Source organism: Heloderma suspectum, chromosome 7, assembly GCF_057233095.1.
Source record: "Heloderma suspectum isolate Gila_16-S chromosome 7, 16-S_ref, whole genome shotgun sequence".
Classification (NCBI taxonomy): Eukaryota; Metazoa; Chordata; class Lepidosauria; order Squamata; family Helodermatidae; genus Heloderma; species Heloderma suspectum.
Window position 1 is genome coordinate 10,409,806 of NC_139464.1, and position 26,694 is coordinate 10,436,499.

At 47.4% G+C, this 26,694-nt stretch overlaps 1 protein-coding gene across 1 annotated transcript in view; it reads right to left on the minus strand.

Annotated features, from left to right (window-relative positions):
* SFMBT2 (Scm like with four mbt domains 2) overlaps positions 1-26,694 on the minus strand; it is a 98,819-nt gene that overhangs the window by 66,608 nt on the left and 5,517 nt on the right. Inside the window, exon 4 of the mRNA XM_084809074.1 lies at positions 2,220-2,308. Coding sequence (XP_084665200.1) covers positions 2,220-2,308 — 89 coding nt within the window. The remainder of the gene's footprint in view (positions 1-2,219; positions 2,309-26,694) is intronic.

The window sequence follows — 26,694 nt, forward strand, 5'->3', positions numbered from 1 at the left end:
TCAATAAGCAGTGATGATAATAAAAAAGAAAAATCCTAACAAATATCTAGCAGCAGCTGCAATTTGTTGTGGGAAGGTTTTTTTGGTCCTCACTCCTGCTTATTGATTAAACAATGCAATGATCGTCATTGTAGCAAATAAGCTACAGACTCTGATAGCATACTGAAACAGGCCCAGGGCCACACGTTTTACAGTGGCTGTGGTGATGGGGAAGCATTGGAAGTTAGCACAAAAACAGCAAAGACCTTTAATGTAGGTAGTCTGGTATTTAAATTAAAAACAATTGAGTATCTTATATAAGAATATGGTAGTGTAAGGCTCACTACTAGAGATCTACCAGACTGATTTTGCTCATTTTTTTTTTACCTGAAGCATGAGCAGTGTAGACATGCAGAAAATTTTGAAACTTTGAAAAAGTAAAAAGCTCGAGCTTTGGGCAGCTCGGGAAGGGAGAGGGATGAGGCAAAGGGCAGGTTAATGAGTATTTCTCATACTATGCATGCAATGTAACATATGACACAGTGCGTGTATCATGTGTAATAATGCCTACTCTTGTGAGGTCTTAGAGTGCTGGGCCAATGAAAGGACAGGCACAGAATGCTGGGAAAGGGGTTGAAGAAAAGTCAGTATGATGATAGAGTAGAAGGAAGAGAAGCTGAGGAGAAAGAGCTGAAAGGACACCAGAGGGAGAACGAGAGAAAAATCTTAAATCACGTGTTTTTGACCTCAGACTTCAAGAAATGGTAAACAATCTTTTTAAAAAGAAAATTCCTTTTTTTGTTTTCACCTTTGCCGGTTGATTTGTAGTACATTTATTTTAAAAGTGTAAAGCTGCTCCAGTCGCAAGGGAAATAGGCAAACATGTTTTTAGCCAATCATTCTCAGACTGCTAGCCCCCGTGGTGACATGGGATTTGCACTAGTATGAAATAATTTAAGAATGTAAGAAGAGCTGTGCTGGATGCGACGCCAAACGCCTGTCTAGTTCAGCATTCTGTGCCTACAGTGGCCAACCGGATGCCCTAAAGGGAAGCCCCTAAACAAAGATGTTGGGTGCCATGGGCCAGTATAACCCTTAGATATAGGAGGAGGCTTACATCACAGGTGCAGAACCACTCTCAGCCCAGAAGCTGGATTTCATTTCAGAGAGGCTTTCAGGGGTGGCATTCCGGGATTGGGTGGAGCTGAAGGCAAAAGGGTGGAGCCAAAAATACCAGAAATATCAGCACACTTTAGCTGAAAGCTTTTACTGCCAGTAACTGAGCCTTAGGGGAGGCACTTCAACCTTTGGTCTGGAGCAGCTGGATAGAATACTAATTGCACATTTCTCCTCATGTCTCCGTAAGACAAAGGGCTGAAAACTGTAGTAGTAGCAGAAGTGATGAAAGCACGGTGAGGAAGAGCAGCTGGGGACAATGGCAGCGAGAAGGTAGATTCACTGAGGGAGGGGGACCACGGAGGGTGTCTTGCCCAAGGGCCCCCAAAATCTTGGAGCTGGCTCTGAACACATCCATGCGTTTAGGGGTGGCCGGGTACCCCCCATCCGGGTTCTCTGGGCACCCACCCAGCCCCTGCCCCTGCTCACGCACACCCAGACCCATGCTCGAGCTCCCCACTGCTCACCGAGCCCCCACACTGACCCAGGTGGCCTCGTTGAGCTCTGCAATTGCCATTTTTTTGAAAAATATAACGGCGATTGCGAAAATGCGCACATTTGCATATGCGCGCATATGCAAGTGTGTGCATTTTCACATTAGCCGTTTTATTTTTCAAAAATAGCATTCACAGAGCTCGACAAGGCCACCTGGTGAGTGTTACGGGCTCAGCGAGTGCAGGCAGGGGGCAAGTGGGGGCAGGGGCTTGACAAGCATGGCTTGGGGAGGAAGGCGGGGGGAGTTTGGACACATTCCCAGAAGGAATCAGGCACCTGCACCAACCCTACATGCCTTAAATGAAACAAATGAACTGGCCCTGAATAAGGGGATCCGGATCCATTTCCTTCCCTCTCTCTACCTCAACAGCCTGAAATATTATCTCCTAGGATTATAAAATGTGTCTACCTTAAATTATTACCTGCAAACAATCAATAGCTTTTTATTCCTCAGGCCGGTGTTGTTGCTGTTGCTGTTTTTAAAAAGGCAACCTTACACCTTTACGTACAAAGAAGGTTCTACCATAAACATTGCAGCACTTGAGAAGAAATATTAACTCAATACATACGCCTTCCAATAAATTTGCAGGTGCTGTTCGCGAGCCCGTCAAGTCATGTATGAGAAACTCTGTCCAGTCTGTGTATTTCTCTTTGATAGCTTAAAAAAAAAAAAATGAAGACATAATTAGCTTAAGAGCACAGGTCCTGACCCATGAAAAACCTAAGGCCAAAATGTTACATCAGAGACAGTATATAGCCACCTAACCATTGCCCATGCTGGCTGAAGCTGATGGCAGCTGAAGTCCAAAACATCTGGAGTGCACTAGGTGGGGGAAGGCTGTTTTAGACCAACTCCCATGAGCCCCAGCCAGTATGGCCAATGGTCAGGGATGCTGGGAGTTGTAGTTCAAAACATCTGGTGGGCACCAGGTTGGGCAAGGCTATTCTAGACTCTAGAGCAAGGGTGGGGAAGATGTGGCCAGATGTTGTTGGACTTGCAGTTCCAGTCAGCCCTAAGCTTAGACAATGGTGAGGGCTAAGAACATAAGAAGAGCCCTGCTGGATCAGAGCAAGGGTCCATCTCATCCAGCTTTCTGTTCACACAGTGGCCAACCAGCTGCCTGAAGGAAACCCCAAGTTGGACATGAGTGCAAGAACACCCTGCCGCCCATGTTCCCCAGCAATTGCTGTAGATAGGCATAATGCTGATAGAAACTGCAGTCCAGCGGTATTTGAGGGCCACATGTTTCCCATCCCTGGTCTAGAAGCTCCGGGAAGGGAAGCGATGGGCCCTGAAGAATGCCAACGCTAGCAACTCACACACTAACAGCATTTTAACAAGGCATCCCTGAAAGGCAAAAATATGGACAGGGGTCTATCCCTGGTAAAATTGGAAGAGTCTGAGTTTATGGATTCCAGCTTCTACCGTGAAGAGAGATGGAGAAAAGGTGATCTGGGCGTGAGCATTCCACAACTGTTAAAAACTGGGATGGTAGACTGCGAGTTGGGGGAAAGCATCTATAGGGACTGTATGACAAGTGCATAAACATTGGAAGTCTCTTCAAAACTGCCTGCATAAGAGGATCTTTAAAAACAACAACAGCAACCCTACAACAACCCACAAGCAAGCAGACAAGATTTACAGCCACCATCCAAGCTCTGACAGTAGTAAGCAGCAGCAATCCATCAAGAAAACTGCACATGACAAAGGACATCAGCATTACCAACAAAGAGAATCAATAGAGCACATCATTTGCAGACTGAGGACCGATTATATAAGGAGACCGAGCAAAGCAGCAAGATGCAATCATTACAAATTAGCTCTTTAGTTAAGTTGTAGCCCAGCTGGTTTCTAAATGGGAAACTGCAGTTGGCCATGTGCCCAGGGGAAGAAAGACACTGACCCAGACACAAGTGACAAGTGCCCCTCCATTCCCAGGACACTCTTGCTCCAACCAGAAACTGCACTATGTCTTTCAGCCCTGTCAAGCAGGGAGGGGCAGGGCTGGTCTGCACAATCGAACTGCCTGCCATGCTTTCATAACCCATGGTCTGTTGTTGGGTTATGTGAGGGCTGTTTAACCCTTGCATAATCCACGGTCCCCAGGTTCACACAACACGACAACCCATGGCCGGGCACTGAATATGCAAATCCCACCTGGCACGTACCAGCACGGGCTGCAGCCCACCATGGCTTAAACAACCCTAGATGGACTGTTTTGATCGTGCAAACTGGGTCATAGTCACGATTATTAATTGATTGATTGATTGCATTTATACCCCACCTTTTTTCCTCTTGCAAGGAACCCAAGGCGGCTTACATTATCCTCCTCCTCTCCGTTTTATCCTCACAACAACAACCCTGTGAGGTAGGTTGGGCTGAGAGTCTGTGACTGGCCCAAAGTCACCCCGTGAGCTTCCATGGCCGAGTGGGGATTAGACCCGGGATCTCCCAGCTCCCAGTCCATCACTCTCACCACTACACTACACTGGCTCTCAAGTAGAGGGAGGAACTCTACAGTGCCATCTTGGTCACAACTCCCACCATATTACCACAAAATGTAGTGATGGCCACCCATTTGGAGCGCTTTAAAAGGGGCTTGGACAAATTCCTGGAGGAGAAGGCTCTCAATGGCTACTACTCCTGATGGCTATGAGCTGCCTCCATGTCAGGAGCGCCCTGGTGGCCTCTTTCAGTCTACTCCAGTAGCTAACTCAAGACACAGACAAAAGGATTCTTTTCAAGGCTTTAATCCTTTTACAACTTAATGACTCTTTCAGATGCTAATCACCAGCGACTAAGCAAGGAACAGCAGAGTAGCCTATGCTCCGAGTAGGCAGTTGGTCCCCGTTTGAAGGAGACTCATGGGAAGACCCTGAACATATTGGCTAGGGAGAGATCCTCCCTCTTTCCCTTGGGTCCTCGGGACGCGACCGTTGCTTGCGCGCCAAACGAGCGCTACGCCTCCTTTCCATGCCCTCCAGCTATTGTCGCTCCCGGTGTCGGCATTGAGCGTCCAGCAAGCCCCCTCCCGCACTCTCGCGCTGCCAGGGTCACTATCTATCCCAGGAATGCTGGCAGGAGGAATCTCTGCCAGCTGCTGTGCCTGTGAGAGATGAGCGCAGTCCTCTCCCACGGATTGCTGTTCCTCCTCAGAATCAGAACTGCTCTGGGGCTCTATCGGCTCAGTTTCCACCCTGATACTCCAGTATCAGAAGCAGTGAGCTTATGTAACTAGTTGCTGGGGAACATGGGCAGGAGGGTGCTGTCCTTGCACTCCTGTCCTTTTGTGGGTTTCCCCTGGGCAGCTGGTTGGCCACTGCGCAAACTGAATGCTGGACTAGATGGACCCTTGGTCTGATCCAGCAGGGCTCTGTTGATGTTCTGATGTGAAGACCTGGTGCATGAGGCACATTCAGCCACAGCAGCGGTGCTGTAGCGCACTCCTTACAAACTGGAAAGAGCAACATGTTGGAAATTCTTGGGCCTCAGCCAGGGACCTTGCAGCCCGAAGTTGGTGCCTACCTTAGCGAGCTACCTGGGACGGTGTGTTCAGGGCTGGGCCCAACAATAGATGCAAACTGGGCAAGCGCCTGGGAAAGGCCACCAAAGCTCCAGGGGCACAGCTTTTGCCTGGTTAGCAGAGCAGTGCTTTCTCTCTGACGTGCTTTAGGTTCCTGGCTCTGGTCTAATGCACGCTGCCCGATTAAATCCACCTTCTCAGAAATGCATCTTATTAGTACATTCCTGGTTTTATGGCTGCACGCAAATCTTATTTAAACTTTCAGAATTACAGAGGTGACGGCTCTCGAGGCTTGTAAAAATAACAATCATAATCATCATAATGAAATTACTCACCGTTACATGTTACCTGTCTTTGAATAACGTCTCTCGAGGAATTAGCAAATTTATGCCCCTTAAAATAAAGTGCAGCATTCACTGGGAGGTTCATGTTGATAAATAGCTTCTTTCCCCCCACCCCACTTGCTCGCACCATCTCCTCAAAGCCTGTCTGCTTACTTCACTGTATGTTGTTTTAAAGATTTTTTCCCCCTCTCCTGTGTATCAAAACTCCGCAACAAGCTCATTAGAACAACATTTGTAATTGGGAAGGAATTTTCATGGGTCCTTCTAGTTAGCTACATCTGATCTTGGCGGCCTCTATAAAGAACTAGGAATGTTGCCAACTCAAGGCCCTTTGACATGATGAGAATTCCAAATAGCTGATCTCAGCCATTGTATCATTCATATGTAACTCCCCCCCATACACACTTTATCGCCAGGTCAGTGGGGAAATCTCTGTTCTACACACACACACACACACACACACACACACACACTGAAACAAGAGAAAGGGTCTGGGTGCTTACAATTTATGTGATGCCTTCATTTGAGATCCCTTAAGCTGTGAGATAAATTATCTGATAAAGGGGGTCCCATGATCTGTGTTCATCAAACCTTTTCTCTCACCCCTCTCAAGACAGGGTCGCCAACCAACCAGTGACAAAAATGTCTGGCGGTGGCGGTAGCAGCGGCGGCAGCAGCGGCAGCAGCAGCTGTTTGTTTTTTAAAAAAATTCCCGTTATTTCCAATGTTCAGGCTGTGAGTGCTGTTGTTTATGTGGCCGAAACAGCACCACCCATGCACAAGAGCGTGGTACTGGGCAGGCTTGGAGAATCCCAAGGTTTACATAGGTAAAGAAATGCCCAGAGCTCTCATGTAGCATCACTCCCCTTCCAAAATCCCTGCTCAATATTCACCATGTTCACTGCAGAAACTTTGGTTTAACACTTTAATCTTCAGCTCCTACAGAAACTACGTTCCGGTGCATCCTTGAAACAGATCGGTTCAGACCTCTTGGCAAGAGCCATCGATCCCTGCCTTGGCAGCCTGGTGGGCTGAATGAAGAGGAGGAGAACAAGACGAGAGAGGGGGATGTGGGAAGGAGAGAGAGAAAAGGTAACCCCATCAGCTGTGTAGTGTAAGGGTGTACAGATTACTTCCCCTATTCCGCTGGGGCTGTCCGCTGGGGGGGGGTAGGCAATCCATCCCTCCCCCCCCCCAGAATCCTCCCCGGCCAGCTCTGCTCCACAGGGAGCCCGTGGAGCTGCCGGCCGGGGCCGCCCGCAGCTGGACTTCCGTCTGCTGCTGGGCTGCGGCCACAAATGGCAGCCGCCGTAGCAGCCGCCATTTGTGTCCCTGCGGTAGCCATGATAGGCTACATATATATTTATGTAGCCTATCACGGCAAAAGGCAGGGTCACAAATGGCGTCCCTGCGTTAGCCGTGATAGGCTACATAAATACTTACGTAGCCTATCATGGCTAAAGTACAGAGGAAATGGCGGCCGCAGACCGGGGCAGCCACTTGCGGGGCAGTGGACGGCCGACAAAGGCAGGCTATGTCCTGGGGGGATTCCGCAGGGTGGCAGGGGGGATTGCTCCGTTCTGCCACGGACTCGGGGGGGGGGGTGGATTCTAAAGAATCCGGCCTCACAGGAGTCCATGGCGGAATTCTCTAACATCCCTAGTGTAGTGGAGGCAGGGCTCGCAGGGATGCAGCCCCGGCACTTTTTCATTAGCAGGGACACTGATGTCATCTGCCCCCCCCCCTCAGAATTCCCTCTGAGCTTAGCTGCGATCCTCACTGTAGCTGTGGGGGGAATGGATTTTCCTAGTAACTATATATTGTTCCCTGTTGCAATACAAAGTATTTGGGGGTGGCTTGGTCTTGAATGGGCAGTTAAGACCCATGGGTTTTACAAAAGACCTCCTCCTGGTGGAGATGAACACTGCTAGCACAGGTTTGTTTGTTTATTAGATTTCTATATTGCCCATTAGCTGAAGCTCTCTGGGTGGTTTACAAGACAAAACTTACAACCATAAAATACAGTAACATAGTAAAGCATAACACTGATACAAATCAATGCAGCCGCCTGAATTTTTGGACCCTCCGTGGGGTCGTGGCTATGGGGGCATGGCTATGGGGGCTGTCATGATGACTGCCTGCACTTCAGCATTAGCCACCATACCACTGGGCCCCAGGGCTGGCCCACGGCATTCCTCTGCCTGAAGCAGAGCAGCAGATGGTGTCCCCCACCACCCAAGCCAAGGTGAACGGTGTCCAAAGTCAGCCAAGTTATGATGGTACATGAGGCAGAACATCCCATAAGCACAACTCTCCAGCCCTGGCAGTAGAAATACAATCATAACTAAGTAAATAACTAAGAATTTTCTGCTCTTTTATGACACCCAAAATCTGCTTCCTGTGGCGACTGCCTCACTCTTCCTCATGGTAGGGCTGGCTCTGCTGGGCCCTGCCCACTGTTGCCATGTGGCCACCAACACGTTACCCCCTGGAGAAGTGCCGTCTTTAACATCCCCCCACCAATTCCTTGCCCCAACTTATTTCAGCCTTCCCCAACTTGGAGCTCTCCAGACATGTTGGGCTACAACTCCCATCAACCTGAGCCACCATTGTCCATGCTGGCTGGGTTGATGGGAGTTGTAGTCCAACACATCCAGAGGGCACCAAGTTGGGGGAGGCTGATTGATTTTTGTGTAGCGGTGCCCTGCTTTTCCTCATCTACCTGGCAATATGTATGTTGCACCATGTAGCACAGGCATTGTGATGGCATCATAAATCCTCCTTGATACCACCTCAACCACCTCCACTCGCCTCCTTCATTTCCTTTCTGACATAATTTCCCTGCTTGTAATAAAGGTGATGCTGGTGGCTGGATATTGTCTTCATAAACGTAGGATGGGGTTAATTTCATTAGAGAGGTTTCCCTGCATCCCGCCAAGACCGTTATTCATTCTTAGTGTCCCATAAATCCCTCTCTCTTTATTTAACTACAGACAGCATCCATCTGTATCCTGCCACGAGGATTGTCATTTCAGAATGAAGGAGGTCTGTCAGCATACGTGAACTCCTATGACTGCTGGTTTAGTTTCTGAAGAGTGCAGCCCTATGTCCTTCTACTGGGAAGTAATTCCCCTGGAGTACAACAGGACTTACTCCCAGGAAAGTGTGTATAATTGGGGCCCAGGGGCAAATCCGGCCCTCCTACAATTTCAGTCCATCCCACTGGGGTTCTCCAGTTGGGCACAACCCCTTTCCCTGACTCCAGCCACTTTCCCCCAATCACTGACTGTTTGGTGGTTTCCTGGCTTTTATGCAGCTTTTTCCCCCATTCTGAAAGGTTGAAATGCCTCTCCTAAGTTACTCCTAAGTTATTGGTGTTAAGAGCTTTAAACTAAAATATGCTGGAATTTTCAGCATTTAGGCCTTTGGCCTTCAGCCCTGCCCACCACTAGAATGTGGCCCCCAAGAGTTTCTCTAAAACTGAAATTGGCCCTTGGGCTGAAAGAGGTTCCCCACCACTGGTGTATAGGATCGCACCCTAACTGTTGAACTGTATAAAAAGCCTCCAGGTACGGAGTCAGATTAATGATCCATCTAGATCAGTGTAAACTACACTGCCCATATAGGGTCTTTTCAGTGGTGGCACCCCATCTTTGAAATGCCTTCTCCAGGGTGGCTTGCCTTGTCCTGGCTTGCCTTGTGCACCAGATAAAGACCTTTTTATTCACCCTGGCAAGGCTGTCTTTGTGGAATTAATCTCCTCAGCAGATTCAGCCCAATATAAACAAAGACTGATCTCCCAAACCAAGGAACTCACGCATGGAAAAATAATAATTAGACAAACAATTTTTACCATGTTTTCCAAACTTTTTTTTAAAAAACCCAAACACAAAATCCATATTTTATTTAAACTCTGAAAGAGCGGGGGGACACCCCAGGAGCTTTGAATGCAGTACAGCATACAGAAATAAACCAATATCAAGCTTGACTGCAAAAGTTGATTAAATTAGTTTAATTTAAAAGCCTAAACAAACCCTGAAGGTGGCTCCTTTGTTTATTGCTTTCTGCCTAAATCATATACTCCTGGAGATGCTGCATGTCAGCACAAAATATTCATTAATTAAGTCTTCCATGAATTCCCACTCTTTATTTCACTGCAGCCACAATATTATTTAAAAGTCATTATATGCCATTCATTTGGTTCTTGCTGTTTGATGCCATTCATACACTTCCACACAACATTTGGCTTCACCCACAACTTTTTCAGAAGCTGTTTTAACACCAGGAGAATTTCTTCTATGGACTGGATGTTTACCAAGCAGCTAGTAGGCTGCAGTATGTAGCTAGGCATGTCCTGCCTACCATGGGAAATACATGCAGAGGTTTGACAGGCCAAGATTAATGTGCTAAAGTCTTGGGGATAAACAAGATGCTGACTGGGTTCGCACAACACGACAACCCACCGTGGGTTACTATCCATGGTGGGTTGTTGTGCTTTCTGAATCCAGACTGCTTCCTGCAGTGCAGGTTATTCTGGGGCAACATGCCTGTCAAGTCCCTTCGTCCTCTCCCTTCGCAGTCACACACTCCAGGATACCAGGCTTCAGGCTCACTACTTTATTTGTTAGCTACCAGGTTCTTTACAATTGTAAATCCTCGGAGTCTCTCAGGCTACAAAGGAAAACAGCTACTCCACACAATTACGAATATCAATAGAGGAGCCAAGTGGGAATTAGAGACATTGCCAGCAGTTGAAACAAGAACTTGCCGGCCAGAATAGCTTAGGGGGGGATGCCCCTCCCTTACAGTTGTGCCCTCCTATGTAGGCTATCGCACATAGTCAACCAGGTAGAACGGCTGAGCGCCGCCTCTAACTTTTCCCGCTTCACTCTGTGCCGGACTCTAGCATCCTTCAGGTCACACCCTGCACTCTCCTCCTCCCCCGAGACCTGGGTTCTCATAGAAGAGGAAAGGGGGGGGCTTTCAGGTCGAGCCACCTGTGTGCCAAGGTTCTGAGAAGAACGCCTATCCACATCTGAGCTCACTAGGGAGGGAGCCTCCCATGGTTCTGGCTGTTCCTATTCTGAGTCTGAGCTGCTAACTATCTCTACACACTCAAAATCATTCCTGACATTGCCACCCTGACAACCATAGCTTGTTGTAGGGGATATTTAACCTATGATGGATTGTCAAGCCTGACAGAGCAACGTTATTGTTGGTTGCGGTGATCACGCCCACCTGTGCTGCCTCAAGCCTCCCTTACCACTAGTGACTGCCCCTCTCACGATGCCCAAATGCCACTTTGGAGGGGCTGTCACTTGTTTGCCAACTTCCCTTTATTAGTATGTGGCCTGCAAAATTTGCACAAATGGGGCCATTTAAAAAAAATATATTAATTTATTTATTTAAAACATTTGTATCCTCCCCTATATCATTAAGATCTCAGGGCAGCATACAGATAAAACCAATTTAAACTGTATAAAACAATAATTTAAACAGATAAAAAATCTGTATGTTTTAATATGTTTAAAAACTTATTATTATTATTATTATTATTGTTGTTGTTGTTGTTGTTGTCAGACTTCCCAAGTGCACGGTTGCACACTTAAGGATGTGCAATATGTATATCCTTGTCTTGTCAATGCCCTTGCATGTTTCAGCTATCAAAGGGAGCAAAGTGCAGTAGGAAACATACAAGGAAATTGACAAGAGGAGACTGCCTATAGGCTAATTTGCACACCATTGACAGTGTGTGGCGATTCCACATGCACAGTGTGTGAATGATAAAGGTTTGTATATATGTATGGTGGCTGGTATGTATCTGGAATGATTGACAGGTGAGTGTGATGCGGGATTTAGCAGAGTGTGGGCAAGAATGAGAGTTTGGCAAGTGGAAGAAAGGCGGAGTGAGAATGGAATGCAGTGCGATTGGATGACAGCTTGTGCAGAATAAGGTGGGGTGATTGTTTCTAGATAGTCAGATAGGTCTGGGAGAAAGTTAGATTAGGTTCAGTTAGAGAAGTCTGAGAGAAGATTGGGAGATAAGAGTGTAGGATAGAGAGTGTGTCAGAGAGTGTGAGGGAGAGTGTGAGAGGCTGCTTTAAACAGAGAGATAAAAGCAAGAGTTATATTAGGAAGTTTATAGTATTTACTTATTTTAATCAACCCTGATATCCTTTCCTCATCCCAACCCAATTCCTATTTTCTAAATCTGTTGTATTAAATAAACCTTCGTTGTTTTCAATTTTTAAAAGACAAGTTTCCTTTTTCTTGGGATTAGGAAGGGTTTCGTGGAATAACCCCCATGTGCTGGCTGCGTGGTCTGTGCTACAAATAAAGAAAGAAAGCAGCTCAAAAAGGCAGCAATAAAGAGAGTGGTGAAACATTATAATAATACAAATAGGGTTGTGGGTAAGAGCCAAAAAGTGGCAGTGTAAGGAGAGACACTGACCAAAGCACTTGACCTGGTGACCAGAAGAGGATCATGAGGTGGTTAAAAAAAGGCCCCAGGTCCTCACAGAAACATACAAGGAAATTGACAAGAGGAGACTGCATATAGCCTAATTTGCACACCATTGACAGTGACAGGTCAGAGAAAGTGGACAATATTGCACACTGAACAAGGTGATCCTCTGGGTTTTAAGTGTTGAACTGGCACTTGTTGGCAGCTATTTCCATTCAAGGGGAAAGAGCTCCTCTTTTCGCAGATCCCTTTCACAGTAACCGTGGCAGTAACTGCTCTGAATGGGAGACGCAAAAAGTGGGGGGAGCCAAGATCTCCACTTTCTTGAGTAGCTGGAGACTTAGGGAAGTGTTGAATGGTTACATTTGCCACCCCCATGCACAGGGGCTAAAGAGGAGGGGGGAAAACTCAATTGGCATGAATTAATTTCTTTTTTTCTTTTTCTATCCCCCCCCCCCCGCATGTGTAGTCCCAATCCAGATAAGGCCCCTGTACTTAAAGTTAAGATCAGCTACATGCTAAACATTTAACACAGCATATAGTTTGACCCTGAGACTCCAGTGGGCTAGTCTTGGCCTGTCAAAATACAAACCGAATAAAATTCTCACCCATCCCTACATGAGATTCATCAGCAGGACTAGACACATTGATAAAAATGGAAATTCTCAGGATTTTGAATCCTGAGCTTAGGCAGAATTGCAAAATACTCACAGCGCCACTATATACCAGCATCTTCTCTAGATCTCAGGATGCACTAGAATAATTAAATCTAAAATCCGATGCTGAGGTACCAGCTCTAATTCTGCAGTCCCGCCCCACCTCTGAAAAAGCTGCACACTGAACTCATGCCCAATTCTAACCCAACTGTCATCAGGAAAGGAAAATCGGTGCAGGGTGCCGCAGGAAGGTAGCAAAGGGACAAGATCATTTTTCAGTCCGTGTTAAGCAAATTATTAGCAATGGAAAGTTCAGCCAGCCGTAAATTGTTTTCCGGCAGTCAGCATGTTCAAGCAGCTGTTAATAGTTTAAGCTGCCCACCCAGGGGCACCAAAACCACAGAAAACGTTGGCACACAGAAATATTCTTTTCCCAGTTGCAGATGTAGCAGCAGATAGGAACATTGTTCTCAGTTTCCCATACAAATTGGACCAGGGATCGCTGGGTGACATGAGCCAGGAACCAGCAAGAGCCAGGAAACAAGCCCCAAAGATAAGCTAGGAAGCACAATTGAGGAGTGAGCAAAGCTAGATTTGGATCTACTGGTAGATCTCTGGGTGAATTGCAGTAATGTGCAATGATGTCCAACTCCCAATTGTTTCACAATAGCGGCAACAAATTTTTTATATATATATATACATACACACACACACACACACACACACACCCCACCCCACATCAAAAGATTTTGGCATGGTGAACAGCAAAGATAAAGAATAAAACACCATGTTAAAACAATTAAAACATTTTAAAAGAAACAAGGTCTAAATCTAAAACCTAAAATTTCATAAATTACGCTTGGTCACTCAAGGAAGGCTTCCCAAAATAACAATTTCTTTGGGAGGCACTGGAAGCAACACAACATTGGCACCTGCCTGACCTCCAAGGCAGGGAGTTCCACAGGAAGGGGGCCACCACGGTGAAGTAGGGATGGACGAAAGTCCCTTACCTTATCCCGCAGCTTGCTTCGCGGTGGGGGGGGGGAGGCACTCCATCCCTCCCACCGAGATTCTGGCCGGGGGGGAGGCGCCCCATCCCTCCGGCCAAAATTCTGGCTGGTGGGGAGGCGCCCCGTCCCTCCGGCCGGGAATCTCATCTCCTGCCGGGACACAAATGGTGGCAGCTGTAGCCACCGCTGTTTGCGTCCCTGCAGTCAGCCGTGATAGGCTACGTAAATCCTTATGTAGCCTATCACGGCTGACTTCGGGGGGGGGGGGAAGCACGTACGCAAATGGCGGTGCCCATGGGCGCCGCCATTTGCGTTCCTTATTTGGGCACGTGTAGTCTACGTAAACATTTACGTAGACTACGGCGAAAATAAGGCCAATGCTATTTGCATTGCCCTTATTTTCGCCGTAGTCTACGTAAATGTTTACGTAGACTACACGTGCCCAAATAAGGAACACAAATGGCGGCGCCCATGGGCGCCGCCATTTGCGTACGCACTTTTCCCCCCCCCCAAAGTCAGCCGTGATAGGCTACGTAAGGATTTACGTAGCCTATCACGGTGTTTTTTGAAAATCTAGCTGTGATAGGCTACATAAATCTTTACGTAGGCTATCACGTTTGTTGTTGTTGTTGTTTTTTACTGGAGAATGGCAGCGGCGGCACTGCCTCCAGGAGCCGCCAGCGCCAGGGACATTCGACAAAGATAAGTCCCATTCCGGGGGGGGGCGGGGGGCGGACCGTTTCTCCACCAATTTTGGGGGGCCAAATGCGTTGGCATTCGGCCTCCCGGAGATTCGTGGAGAAATTCTCCGACATCCCTACGCTGAAGGCTCTTTTCCAGGTGGACGCCAGCTGGGCATTGGGTCCATGTGGAAGCACCACGGACATGTCCTCTAATGACCTCAGTGACCAGGCAGGTTGGTAAGGGAGAAGGCACTCTCTCAGGTATCCTGCTCCCAAGATGTTTAGGGCTTCATACACTAGTATTAAAAACTTAAACCTGGCCTGGTAGTGAATAGGCAGCCAGTGCCGTTCCCTCCGCAAAGGAGTTGCATGCTGAAAAGGGGCAGCCCCTGGCAACAGCTGAGCTGCTGTGTTCTGCACTCGCTCCAGCTTCCGGACCAGGCTCATGGGCAGCCCCATGTAGAGCGCGTTGCAGTAATCCAGTCTTGAGGTTACTAATGCCTGTACCACCGTGGTCAAGCTATCCCTGTCCAGGAGAGGATGTAGTTTGAGAACCAGCCAAAGCTGGTAAAAGGCACTCCGAACTGTGGGCACGTGGGCCTCCAAGCGGCAGCAATGGATCTAGGAGTACCCCCAGACTACGGACCGGATCCTTCAGAGGGAGCGCAACCCCATCCAGAACAGGCAATGAGCCTATCTCCCGGTCCCGGGAACCACTCACCCACAGGGCTTCCGTCTCGCCAGGATTCAGCTTCACTTTATTGGCCCTCATCCAGTTCTGGGTTGCCTGCACTGGTTTCCAAATTGTTTCTGAGCCACATTCAAAGTGCTGGTTTTGACCTATAAAACCCTACATGGTTTGGGACCCCAATATCTCAAGGATCGCCTCTCCCCATATGAACCTACCTGATCCCTCCAGGTGTGCCCTCTCCAAGAGAAGCTCAGGGGGTGTTAGTTTGGGAATGGGTCTTTTCTGTGATAGCCCCACATTTATGGAATGTTCTTGGCAAGGAAGCTCATCCGATTCTCACACTGTCATCTTTTTGGCACCAGGCTAAGACAAACTTATTTCCCCAGGCATTTGGGCATTACTTACGGTCCAGTTGGTGCAGGCTGCTTTTGTGATGTTCATTCTAGGCTGTGAATGGGGAGCAATTTTGTGGATGGACACTTTTCATATTGTGTTGTTTTTAGATTGTGTTTTTATGGCATTTATTCTTATTTGTAGTATTGTGATGATTATGATTTATATCAATTTTGGATTGTCCCCTGCCCCATTATATGAATTATGGATTGCTCTTTATGTAAATAAGTCACTTCTAGACTGCTGTTTGCACCGGGAAGTAACACAAAATTATACTACTACTACTATTACTACTACTAACGTAAATAAACTCATATATTATTGACAAAAGGCCCTCAAGTCTCCAATGATCCCTTCTTCCAAAGGAAACCAAACCCGGATAAGCCCTGTGCTGCCCCCTAGACTTTCTCACTGAGCAGCACTGGTGCGTGTAACAATATAAACTGAGCCCTTAGCTGATGACAGGCCGAAGGGACAGGATTGCAGCTTGAGATCGATAGGCATATGGTCAAGGAACACCTACTTACTTTGAATGAATTCACATCTCCAGGGCCAGATGAACTGCATCCTAGAGTAAAAAAGGAACTGGCAGAAGAACTCTCAGAACCACTGGCTATTCTCTTTGAGAAATCATGGAGGACGGGGGAAGTGCCAGATGACTGCAGGAGGGCTATTGTTGTCCCTATCTTCAAAAAGGGTAAAAAGGAAGAACCTGGGAACTACAGACCAGTCAGTCTGACATCAATCCCTGGGAAAAGTCTGGAGCAGAGGATAAAGCAATCAGTCTGTAAGCACCTTGAAAACAATGCAGTGATCACTTGAAGCCAACATGGATTTGTCAAAAACAAATCTAGTCAGACTAATCTGATCTCATTAATCTCCCTTGTGGACTGTGGGAATGCTGAGGACATAATATACCTCAACTTCAGCAAAGCTTTCGACAAAGTGCCCCATGACATCCTGATGAGCAAACTAGCTCAAAGTGGGCTAAATGAAACAACCATCAGGTGGATCCACGGTTGGCTACAGAATTGGACTCAAAGAGTGCTTATCAATGGGATCTTCTCCAACTGGGGAGAGGTAACGAGCAGGGTACTGCGGGGCTCAGTCCTGGGCCCAGTGCTCTTCAACATTTGTATTAATGACTTGGAGGAGGAGGTGCAGGGAATGCTGATCAAATTTACAGATGACACAAAATTGGGCAGGATAGCTAATACCCTGGAAGACAGAAACAGAATTCAAACTGATCTTGATAGGCTGGAGTGCTGGGCAGAAAACAGCAGAATGAAATTTAATAAGGGTAAATGCACCTAGGAAAAGTTCTGCACCTAGGAAAGAGAAACCAAAGGCACAGTTACAAGATTGGGGATACTTGGCTCAACAATACTGCAGGCGAGAAGGATCTTGGAATTGTTGTCGATCACAAGCTGAATATGAGCCAACAATGTGCTGTGGCTGCAAAAAAGGCAAAAGCTATTTTGGGCGGCATTAACAGAAGTATAGCTTCCAAATCCCATGTAGTACTAGTTCCCCTCTGCTCAGCACTGGTTAGGCCTCATCTGGAGTATTGTGTCCAGTTCTGGGTGTCGCGCTTTAAGAAGGATGCAGACAAACTAGAAAGGATTCAGAGGAGGGCAACAAAGATGATCAGGGGAATGGAAACAAAGCCCTATGAAGAAAGTCTGAAAGAACTGGGCATGTTTCGCTTTGAGAAGAGAAGACTGAGGGGAGATAGGATAGCACTCTTCAAGTACTTGAAAGGTTGTTACAGAGAGGAAGGCCAGGATCTCTTCTCGATCATCCCAGAGTGCAGGTCAGAGAATCATGGGCTCAAGTTACAGGAAGCCAGATTCCAGCTGAACATCAGGAAAAACATCCTGACGGTTAGAACAATACGACAATGGAACCAATGCCCTAGGGAGGTGGTGGGCTCTCCCACACTGAAGGCATTCAAGATGAAGCTGGCCAGCCATCTGTCAGGGATGCTTTGACTTGGATTCCTGCATTGAGCAGGGGGTTGGACTGGGTGGTCTTATAGGCCCCTTCCAACCCTACTATTCTATGATTCTATGACTAAGGAGCTCAGCATAGATTTCTCTGTATTCCTTGGCTCCTGCTGATACTGGCTATGTATAGAAACTTCCAGAGTCACCTTCCAGCTCCTGCTTGCATAAGAGTTTAGATCTGAGCTTTACGCTCTTGATTCCTGCACACCTGTTAGTGCTCTCTTCTGGCTCCCGCTTCTGGCTCCCCCTGCAGCCACTGAGAGTCTAGACTTTCCCAGGATAACGTCAGATTGTGCCATCACTTCCTGTCCTTCTAAGGAGGAAAAAGACATCAGTGGCAGTGACTGTGTCGGCCATGAGAAGGTTTTGGGACAGTTTTTCAGCTTTACGTCTCTAGACACCCCTGCTTGTAACTCAGAGGGATGCCTTCCCACTTCTGGCATGGCAGGTGTTTATGACCAACAGCCACTCATTAAAATGACTAGCATATTACCTCATTTAAATAAATTTCATTTTGCACTGAACGGTAAACAGATCCACTTGCCAGGATAGCAAGCTTTTGCAATTCAAATGACACCAATTTGTAATGAGAAATATATATATATATATATATATATATATATATGTATGTATGTATGTATAATTAAGGGCAAGACTGGAAGGAACGACATTTTCATCTCTTTGATTGTTTGCCTTGAAAGAAGGAAACGCAATACCCATACTCAATTACCTGCATGCAGGAACACTTTTTCAATAACAAGACATAGTCCATTGCCGAGCAGGGCAAATGTAAAGTGACCAAATGCAGTATACAAAAAGGTTCTGGTACCTTTAATTTATTTAATTTTTAATAATTCTGATGCAGCTTGTCAGAATGCTTCAGCTCTCCCTCCAGAAAATCCCTCTCCACCGCAAATATTTTTGGAAATAAACAGAGGGTGTTTATTCCTCTTTGCCTGTCTTTAGGTGATTAGTGAAGACCTTTTTATTCCAGTTGCCTTTTAATTACGGGTGGATGAGAAATATGTTTGGTGTGCATTTCAATGGGAACTACCAAATTCACACTTCCTGAACCAGAATGCAGCTGGACATTGAAATGCATGCTTTTCTAAAGCTTGAGAAGAGTACAAAAATGCATACATTTGAAACAGTGCGTACCAAAAAAGTGTGTAGTTGGGGGATGCATTCAAAAATGCTTTCTTCAATGGAAAAATCACATCTAAAAATTACATTTGAAAAATGCACATAGAAATGCGTCTATTTTGAAAAAATCCAGATGAATTTCCCTGCATATTAAAAAAAAAAACTAGCTGCAATCCGATGTGGAAATGGGTTGGAACAAACTCAGCAGTGGAAAACGAGGACCTGAGTGAAATTGAGCTTGACAGATTTGCCATCTACTTTTAACATATAATCTGCTGTTTTAATCTTTCAATGCAATCTGCTGGAGCTTTATGACTGCTATATGTGAATATTTTAATTGCTGGTGTTATCATTGATTTGTTTTGACATATTTTGCTTTGTTTTATTGTAACCCAATTTGGCTGTCCCCCGCCCCCCAGAAAGTGGGATATAAATATGCTGTTAATCAGGCAAAGTCCCAGTCCCACTGGAAGCCTCTCTAGTCCCTCCAGGATGGTCTAACCATGGGGAGAGGCCATAGGTTAGTGGTAGGGATGTACGAAATTGACTTAACTTTCGTGGATTATGTTGATGGGGGGGAGGCGTTCCGTCCCTCCCCCCGGAATCCTGGCCGGGGGGGGAGGTGCTCCGTTCCTCCCCCCGGAATCCTCAAACGGCCAGCTGTGCTCTGCGGCAGCTCCGCGGAGCAGCCAGCCAGGCCCGGCCCAGCCAGGCCAGAACCGTCCGCAGCCGGATTTCCGGCCGCGGAGGGCTCTGGGTAAAAAACAAACAAACCCGCGTAAGCAAATGGCAGCGGCTACGGCCGCCACCATTTGCATTCCTTCTTTTTGGCCATCTTAATCTACGTAAATATTTACGTAGACTATGACGGCGAAAATCAAGGGGAACGCAAATAGCGTAGCGGGCGCTATTTGCATCCCTTTTTCATTCACCGTTTTAGCCTACGTAAATCTTTACGTAGGCTAAAACGGCGAATCAAAAGGGGACGCAAATAGCACCCGCTATGCTATTTGCGTTCCCCTTGATTTTTGCCGTCATAGTCTACGTAAATATTTACGTAGATTAAGACGGTAAAAAGAAGGAACGCAAATGGTGGCGGCCGTAGCTGCCCCCATTTGTGTACGTGTTTTTTTTTTAAACCCACCCAACCACGATAGGCTACGTAAAGATTTACGTAGCCTATCATGTCTTTTTTTTTTTTTTAACACAAGCCTGGACTGGAAATGGCGGTGGCGGTGGCCAGTCAGAAGACCGGCCGCCACTGAAGCTGCTGCCAGAGCTGCTGCCGGAGCCACCGCCACCCTGAAGATCCGCCCCAGGTGAGTCTCATCCTGGGGGGGATCCGGGGGGGCGGGGGGTGGCAGGCCGTTCCGCCACGGAGTTCGGGGGGCCTAATGCACTGGCATTCAGCCTCACCGAGATCTGTGGCGGAATTGTCTGACATCCCTAGTTAGTGGTGGAGCATCAGCTTTGCATGCAAGAGGCCCCCAATTTAATCCCTAGTCTCTCCCGCTAAAAGGATGAGATAGCAAGTAGTGGGAGAAGCCACTGTTTGAGACTGCTGACGGTCAGAGTACACCAGGTGGGCAACGTGAGGCAAAAAACCTGTGGCAACTTTGTAAAAAATGGTGGTGGCAAAAAAAGCAAATTTTGGCAAAAATGTATTTCAAAATGTATTTTAAAAATGTTTTAAAATATTAAATATTATTAATGATTTGAAATGTTTTAATAGTATATATATAATTTTAAAGTGTTTTTAAAAATGTATTAAAAATGCGAATTTTTGCAAAAAAAATGCAAAAAATGGTGGTAGCAAAAAATGTGCTGGGTTTGCAAGAAAATAAGGTACGTGCACTGTTTGCAAGCAGAATCGCACTCCTGGAACCTTAAGAAAGTGGACAAACAAGTACGGCGCCAAAGATCAAACCATCTATTCCCCTAGCAGAGAGATCAAAGAAACTTTTCTTCCCTCGACATCAGAATTACTACTTTTTACATTTTAACACTGCAATCCTATATTCACTTAGCTGGAAGCAAGTCCCGCTGGACTCAGCTGGACTTACTTCTCAGTCTGCGTATGTCAGGGTGGAAACTGAGCCCATAGAGCCCCAGAGCAGTTCTGATTCTGAGGAGGAACAGCAATCCATGGGAGAGGAGCCAGCTCATCCCTCACAGGCACAGCAGCTGGCAGAGATTCCTCCTGCCAGCATTCCTGAGATAGATAGTGACCCTGGTACTGAGGGAGTGCGGGAGGGGGGCTTCTTAGATGCTCGACGCAGAGAGCGACGAGCGATGGAGGGCGTGGAAAGGAGGCGTAGCGCCCGTTTGGCGCGCAAGCAACGGCCGCCTCCTGTGGACCCAAGGGAAAGAGGGAGGATCTCTCCCTAGCCCATAAGTTCTGGGTCTTCAAGTGACTCTCTTTCAAACGGGGATCAACTGCCTACTTGAAGCTTAGGCCACTCTACTGTTCCTTGCTTTAGTTGCTGGTGATTAGCATCTGAAAGAATCATTAAGTTGTAAAAGGATTAAAGCTTTGAAAAGAATCCTTTCGTCTGTGTCTTGAGTTGGCTATTGGAGTCTACTGAAAGAGGCCACCAGGGCGCTCCTGACAGCGTACAAGACTGGAAAACAAAGCAAAACAAAGACAACCAAACTGACAAAAAGCCCCACAGCGTCAATAAAAAGATATAAATAGTGACACAAAGGGAAAAGTATGATCCTGAACGCAACAAGAATCAACAGCAGGCATGTCCAAGCCTTCGTTGCTCTGCACCTGAGGATTTGCAGCTCGTTGTGGGAACTCAAGCCGGTGGAAAACATGATTCATTTAGTCACTGATGCATTCTGTCGAAGGGGACTGGAAAGTTCAGAATGAGCTCATCCATGTCGACGGACCACAGTCATACAAGCAGCCACATGACACTCCAGTCATCAGGTGATCCACAGCCAAGTGCGGACCTGCCCAGGGTTCCTGCCAAATAGGATGTTGAAACCGGACTGTGTCACTTCACAAACCAATGCTGCCGCCCAATGTTCAAGGGTGTTGAACCGTCCAAATCCAGCCTGCCTAGGTTTTCCCAGATGGCCATGCCCCTTCCCCTGGCACCACCCTTTTTCCCTTGACCACTGTTTGGTGATTTTGAGGCTCCTTTTTGTGCATGTGTGTGTGTGTGTCCCCAAATTCTAATTTGCAGCCCTGTGCTAAATAATGAGAGCCAGCAGGTTAAATGGCCACATTAGACAGAGACTGTGTAATGCCGTTTTTGGGCAGATGCCTCCTGAAAGCTACAGACTAAATAAACCTCATTGATTTGCTCAAGGAGGACAGGCCTGCTCCCTGCAGCCTTCCCTCTAATGAAATCTGTAACATTCGCTTACCATTCCTCGGTGCCGATAATACATTGTGTTCCATCAACTTTACCCCTCAGACTTTAAATGGGAAGTATTAGCCGTGACTGATTGGGAAAAGAGAAGAGAGCGTGGAAGCATCCCAACTTATTTAGCTTTCAGTTTAAACCAGGGTTGCTGTGTTCCAGATATGCTTATTAAGACAGGGGTTTTTGATTGCAAAGAGAAACCCCATTTTAAATGGCAGGGATAGACATACGAGCAGCCATTCACAAGGCAGCAAGGACCCAATCCTGAATTGACTGGAACAGCAACCATACATCATGTATATTATTCACATATGAAACACATTTTCAGCGCTCAAAGTGCTACATCACAGCAACCCTTACAACAGCCGGGGTGTAGGTCATTTGAGGCACTGGACTTAATGGTTTTATGGGGGGCCGGGGGGCTGGTCTTTAGATGGCCACGTGTATTGCTTCAGTTGTGAAACACACATCTAACATTTCTCTCTGCCCTCCAATGCTTTACAACTGCTTCCACATTCCTAATATGTTACAACAGCAAAACTGTTTGCGAGACCTGATTTTAAAAAACCAGACTACTCTGAGCATGTCAGTTTTGCATTTTAAACTTACTTCAGTCATAGAACAATCATGATTACAGGAACAAAACGGACTTTGCTCCTGGCTACCTTCATCACCTGCTACTCTCTGGGTAGTAATTTGCAGGCCCGCTAGGCTGCAGAGCTCTGGTCTTTGGTGCCCAGAGTTGGTCCCCAAAGTCCAGCCCTAGCTGGTCTACTGGCAACAGCCCTGTAAGATAGGCTCATACCATTACCCCCAGTTTACACGGGGACAGGAGTTGCCTTGTTGCCTAAGGCCCACCAAAGGTGAACTGTGAAATTCAAGCAGAGACAGCGCTAGGTGGTCCCACAGCAGCTGTTCCCCTCTGCTCTCATATCCCAGTATCTCCCTGCCTGTGACTGGCTGGGGCATGCTGGGAGTTGCAGTCTGACATGCCTGGGGGGCACCAGGTTGAGGAACGCTGTGCTAAAGGGATGTTTATACTGGCTGACTACAAAGTTTCGTAAAGCCAGAGTTACGTATTTTTTCTTTGGGGTTAAGAGGGATAACCGGTTGCATTGTCTGAGGTCGCTTGTGCATGAGGTGCTACTCGGTGCTCGCTGGATGGTTCTGAACAATCGCGGCTCCGACTGAAGACTGGGTTTTGGAGGGCCCTTGGGCAAGACACCCTCCATGGGCCCCCTCCCTTGGTGAGTCCACCTTCTCACTGCCTTCGCCCCCAGCTGCTTTTTCTCCTCACCCTCTTTCTCCTCACTGCTACCACTTGCTTGCTTGTGAGGCAGAGAGCCAGGGAGCAAGCGGGCCGTGGCAACTCTGCTCCTCCTTCTCACCACCACCGTTGACTGGGCCGGAGTGCAAGGCAGGTGAACCAGCAGGCTGCAATGGCAGAGGAGGAGCAGGTCCAGGGGACTCTTGTCAATGGGCCCCAGCTGGGGGGTGGGCCCTCAGCAGGTGCCCTATCATGCCTACCCTTGATGCCAGCCCTGTCTGATTTGCCACACCTTCAGTGGCCCATGGGCTGTAGAAAGTGGAGGGGGTCATTTGGGGAAATCAAGCTCTTTGCAGGACTAGCTTACTCAGCCCTGCTGCCACCCTCTGGCAGTCTCTTTGCTGCTCTCTCCTGCCCTCTCCCACAGGACCGGCTGCCCCTCTCTTCTTCGGAGCCCCTGCTCCACCACTTGGCCTCCCAACACTCAACTGTATCCTCTCTCGGCAGCGGACAAAACAGACAGAGCTGAGACGCCAGGGCATGGGGCCCTGTACTGAGGCTTCTCCCAGAGGGCTGAGCAGGACAATGGGAAGCCACAGCTCATGAAATCTTCCCTTGTGCGGCTCCTGAGAGCTGAGACAGCTGCCCGTAGCCTCTGCGTGGGCCTGGGGGCGGGGGTAAACTGCCATCCCCAGCCAGGTGTGCTCCAAATGTGGTGGACTGCAACTCCTATCATCCCCAGCCAGCTGTTGGGGGCAACTGTTGCATACACTGCACCGCAGAGGTATTTCAGGAGTATTCTGCGTCTGAAAGCACCCCGCGCCAACCCGACCTAAGCAGCCCTCGACGTCTCCACGAAGCCTCCAGCTTCACAACAATAATTCCTTCCTATTATGGCACTCCATAAAACTGCTTCCCTCTTGACCCCGGAATGCCGTGATTCACTTTCCCGGACTGTGTAAGTCTGCTCTCCCCTCCCGGACAAAATTATTTACAAACCGCACCCCAACAACTGAGTTTGGGTGGCTAATATATAACAAGCCCCTGTGAATTTGTCAGATTTATTGCTGGCTGGGTAACAAGTTGTCTGATAACACTCGTGTGCTAGCTTGAGCTTCAGCCAGCATTTTGCTTTGATGAACCCAAGATCATTAAAGCGCAAAGGAATGTACAAAACCGCCTTAAAACTGAGCAGTTGGTTCACCGAGTCCCGTAACTTCTACTCTAAGTGGCAGAGACGGGGAAGCTGGCTTTACAGATGATGGAGTTGTTCACACAACATGCTAACCCATACTCAGTGGTTGCGTGTGGGTTGTTGTTGAACAGTGGGTTGCTTGTTGAACTGTAGGTTGGCATGTTGTCAGAATCCAGGACATTTTCTGCAGGGTGGCTTGTTAACCACTCTGAACTACCCAACAACAAACCATGGGTTCTCAAGGTTCAAGAAAAATAAGCTTCACTACTTGGTTAACAAGCCACCCTGAGGAAAATGTCCAGGGTTCGGGCAACACGCTAACCCACGATTCAACAACAACCCACATTCAACCACTGATGTTGGACTCCAACTCCCATCACCCCTGGCCATGTTCGTTGATGCTGATGGGAATTGCAATCCATCATAATCTGGAGGGCCACAGGTTCTCCCCCCTTGGTCCACACCAGCCTTCCCCAACCTGGTGCCCTCCAGATGGGTTAGACTACAACTCCCAGCATGCCCCAGCCAACACATCTGGGGGGCGCCAGGTTGGGATAGGCTGGTCTACACTGAGTGGGAGTGGGACTCCAGGATTTCAGACATGTATCTTTTGCAGCCCTGTCTGGAGATGCTGTGGTCTGAACATGGGATGCTTTTGCATGCAGAATGTGTACTCTATATGCAAGAAAAGGAAAGAAAATGCAAAACAATACCAACACATGGGACCTGCAACAAAATGTAGCAGTATGCTGTTCATATCAGCCTGCCTGCACTTTAAGATCAGAAAGAGAGGCCTTTCTCATTTGCCCACCCGTGAGAGCAGTCAGGTGGGTGATCACATGATCACATGTGAGAGGGCCTTCTCTGCAGCGGCCCCACACCTTTGGAGCAAGCTGCCATTGGAGGTCCACCATGCTCCATCATTACAGACTTTTAAGAAGGCCTTGAAAACATATTATTTTAACTTGGCCTTCTCTTGATATGACCGCTACTGTTGTCTTACTGCTATTAACATTGTTGCTGGTTTTATTGTTGTTTTTATGTTTTTATCACTTTTAATATTTTAACTGTTTTTATGTATTTTGTTGCTCTAAGCTGCCTTGGGAGGGCTTCTGCCCCAAAAGGCGGCCAAGAAATATTTTAAATAATAATAATAATAATAATTAAAATTCCATCAGGCATTGCATTGCTGAAGTCCAACAACATCTGGATGGCCACATGTTTCCCACCCCTGGTAGGCACTACTAGATGGACGGATGGCCTGGCTTGGTAGAAGGCGGCTTCCTATGTCCCAGGTTCAATTTCCATAATCCCCATTTAGAAGGAATTCAGGAAGCAGGGCGGGAAACCTGTAGCCCACCAGATATTGTTGGACTCCAGCTCCCATTGGCCCCAGCCAGCATATCCAATGGTCAGAGATGATGAATACCCACAGTTTCCCTGCCCCTGCCTTACAACAACCTAGTAAGGTAGATCAATATTATCATCCCCATAATGGTCAGGAAAGCTGGGAGCTAAAGTGCAAAACATCTGGAGATCTACTTTCTGTCCGTCCATCCTCCGGTCTGAGGCCACCTGTTGAATTTGTGGCAGAGGTGACATTCAAACCAGGAACCTCCTGATTTGTGGCTCAGCTACAGGACTTGACAGCCAGAATGTCATCAGGAATTCTCAAGGGCTATTCGTTAACTGAGTTATTCATTAATAACTGCCCCCAAACACCCCTGCACTCCACACACGCAGAGACTTCCTACGAAGAAAACAATCTAAGGCAGACCACAAAGGTTGACTCATAACAAGTTCTCATTGGCTCACCATCTTCAGCAGATGTCCCCCCAAAAAAATATTGTTGCTCTGCATGATAACAATCATTTGTTTCTAGAGCTGAAACTCAGGGGGCGGGGGGAGATGGAACATAGGAAGCTCCTTTATTCGGAATCAGTCTATTGATCCAACTAGTTCAGTAATGTCTACTTTGATAAAGAGAGACTTTCCTGGGTTTCCGATATGGCGTCTTTCCTGATCTACCTGAAGATGCCCAGGGATTGAATCTGGGACCTTCTGCACACAAAACCATCAATCTACAGCCTGTCCAGAGAGGTTTGTCAAGCAAGATCTTCTACATGGGATTTGCTTGTCAAGATCAAATTTGCAGGAGGAACAAAGACAGGAACGGCACCCCTAGAACTAACCAGAAGCATGGCTAGCCAGGACATTTTGCCTGAGGTGAAGGACAAGATCCCCACCTCCTTCCACGTACAGAAGTCAACTAGATGGGCAATTCAATCATAC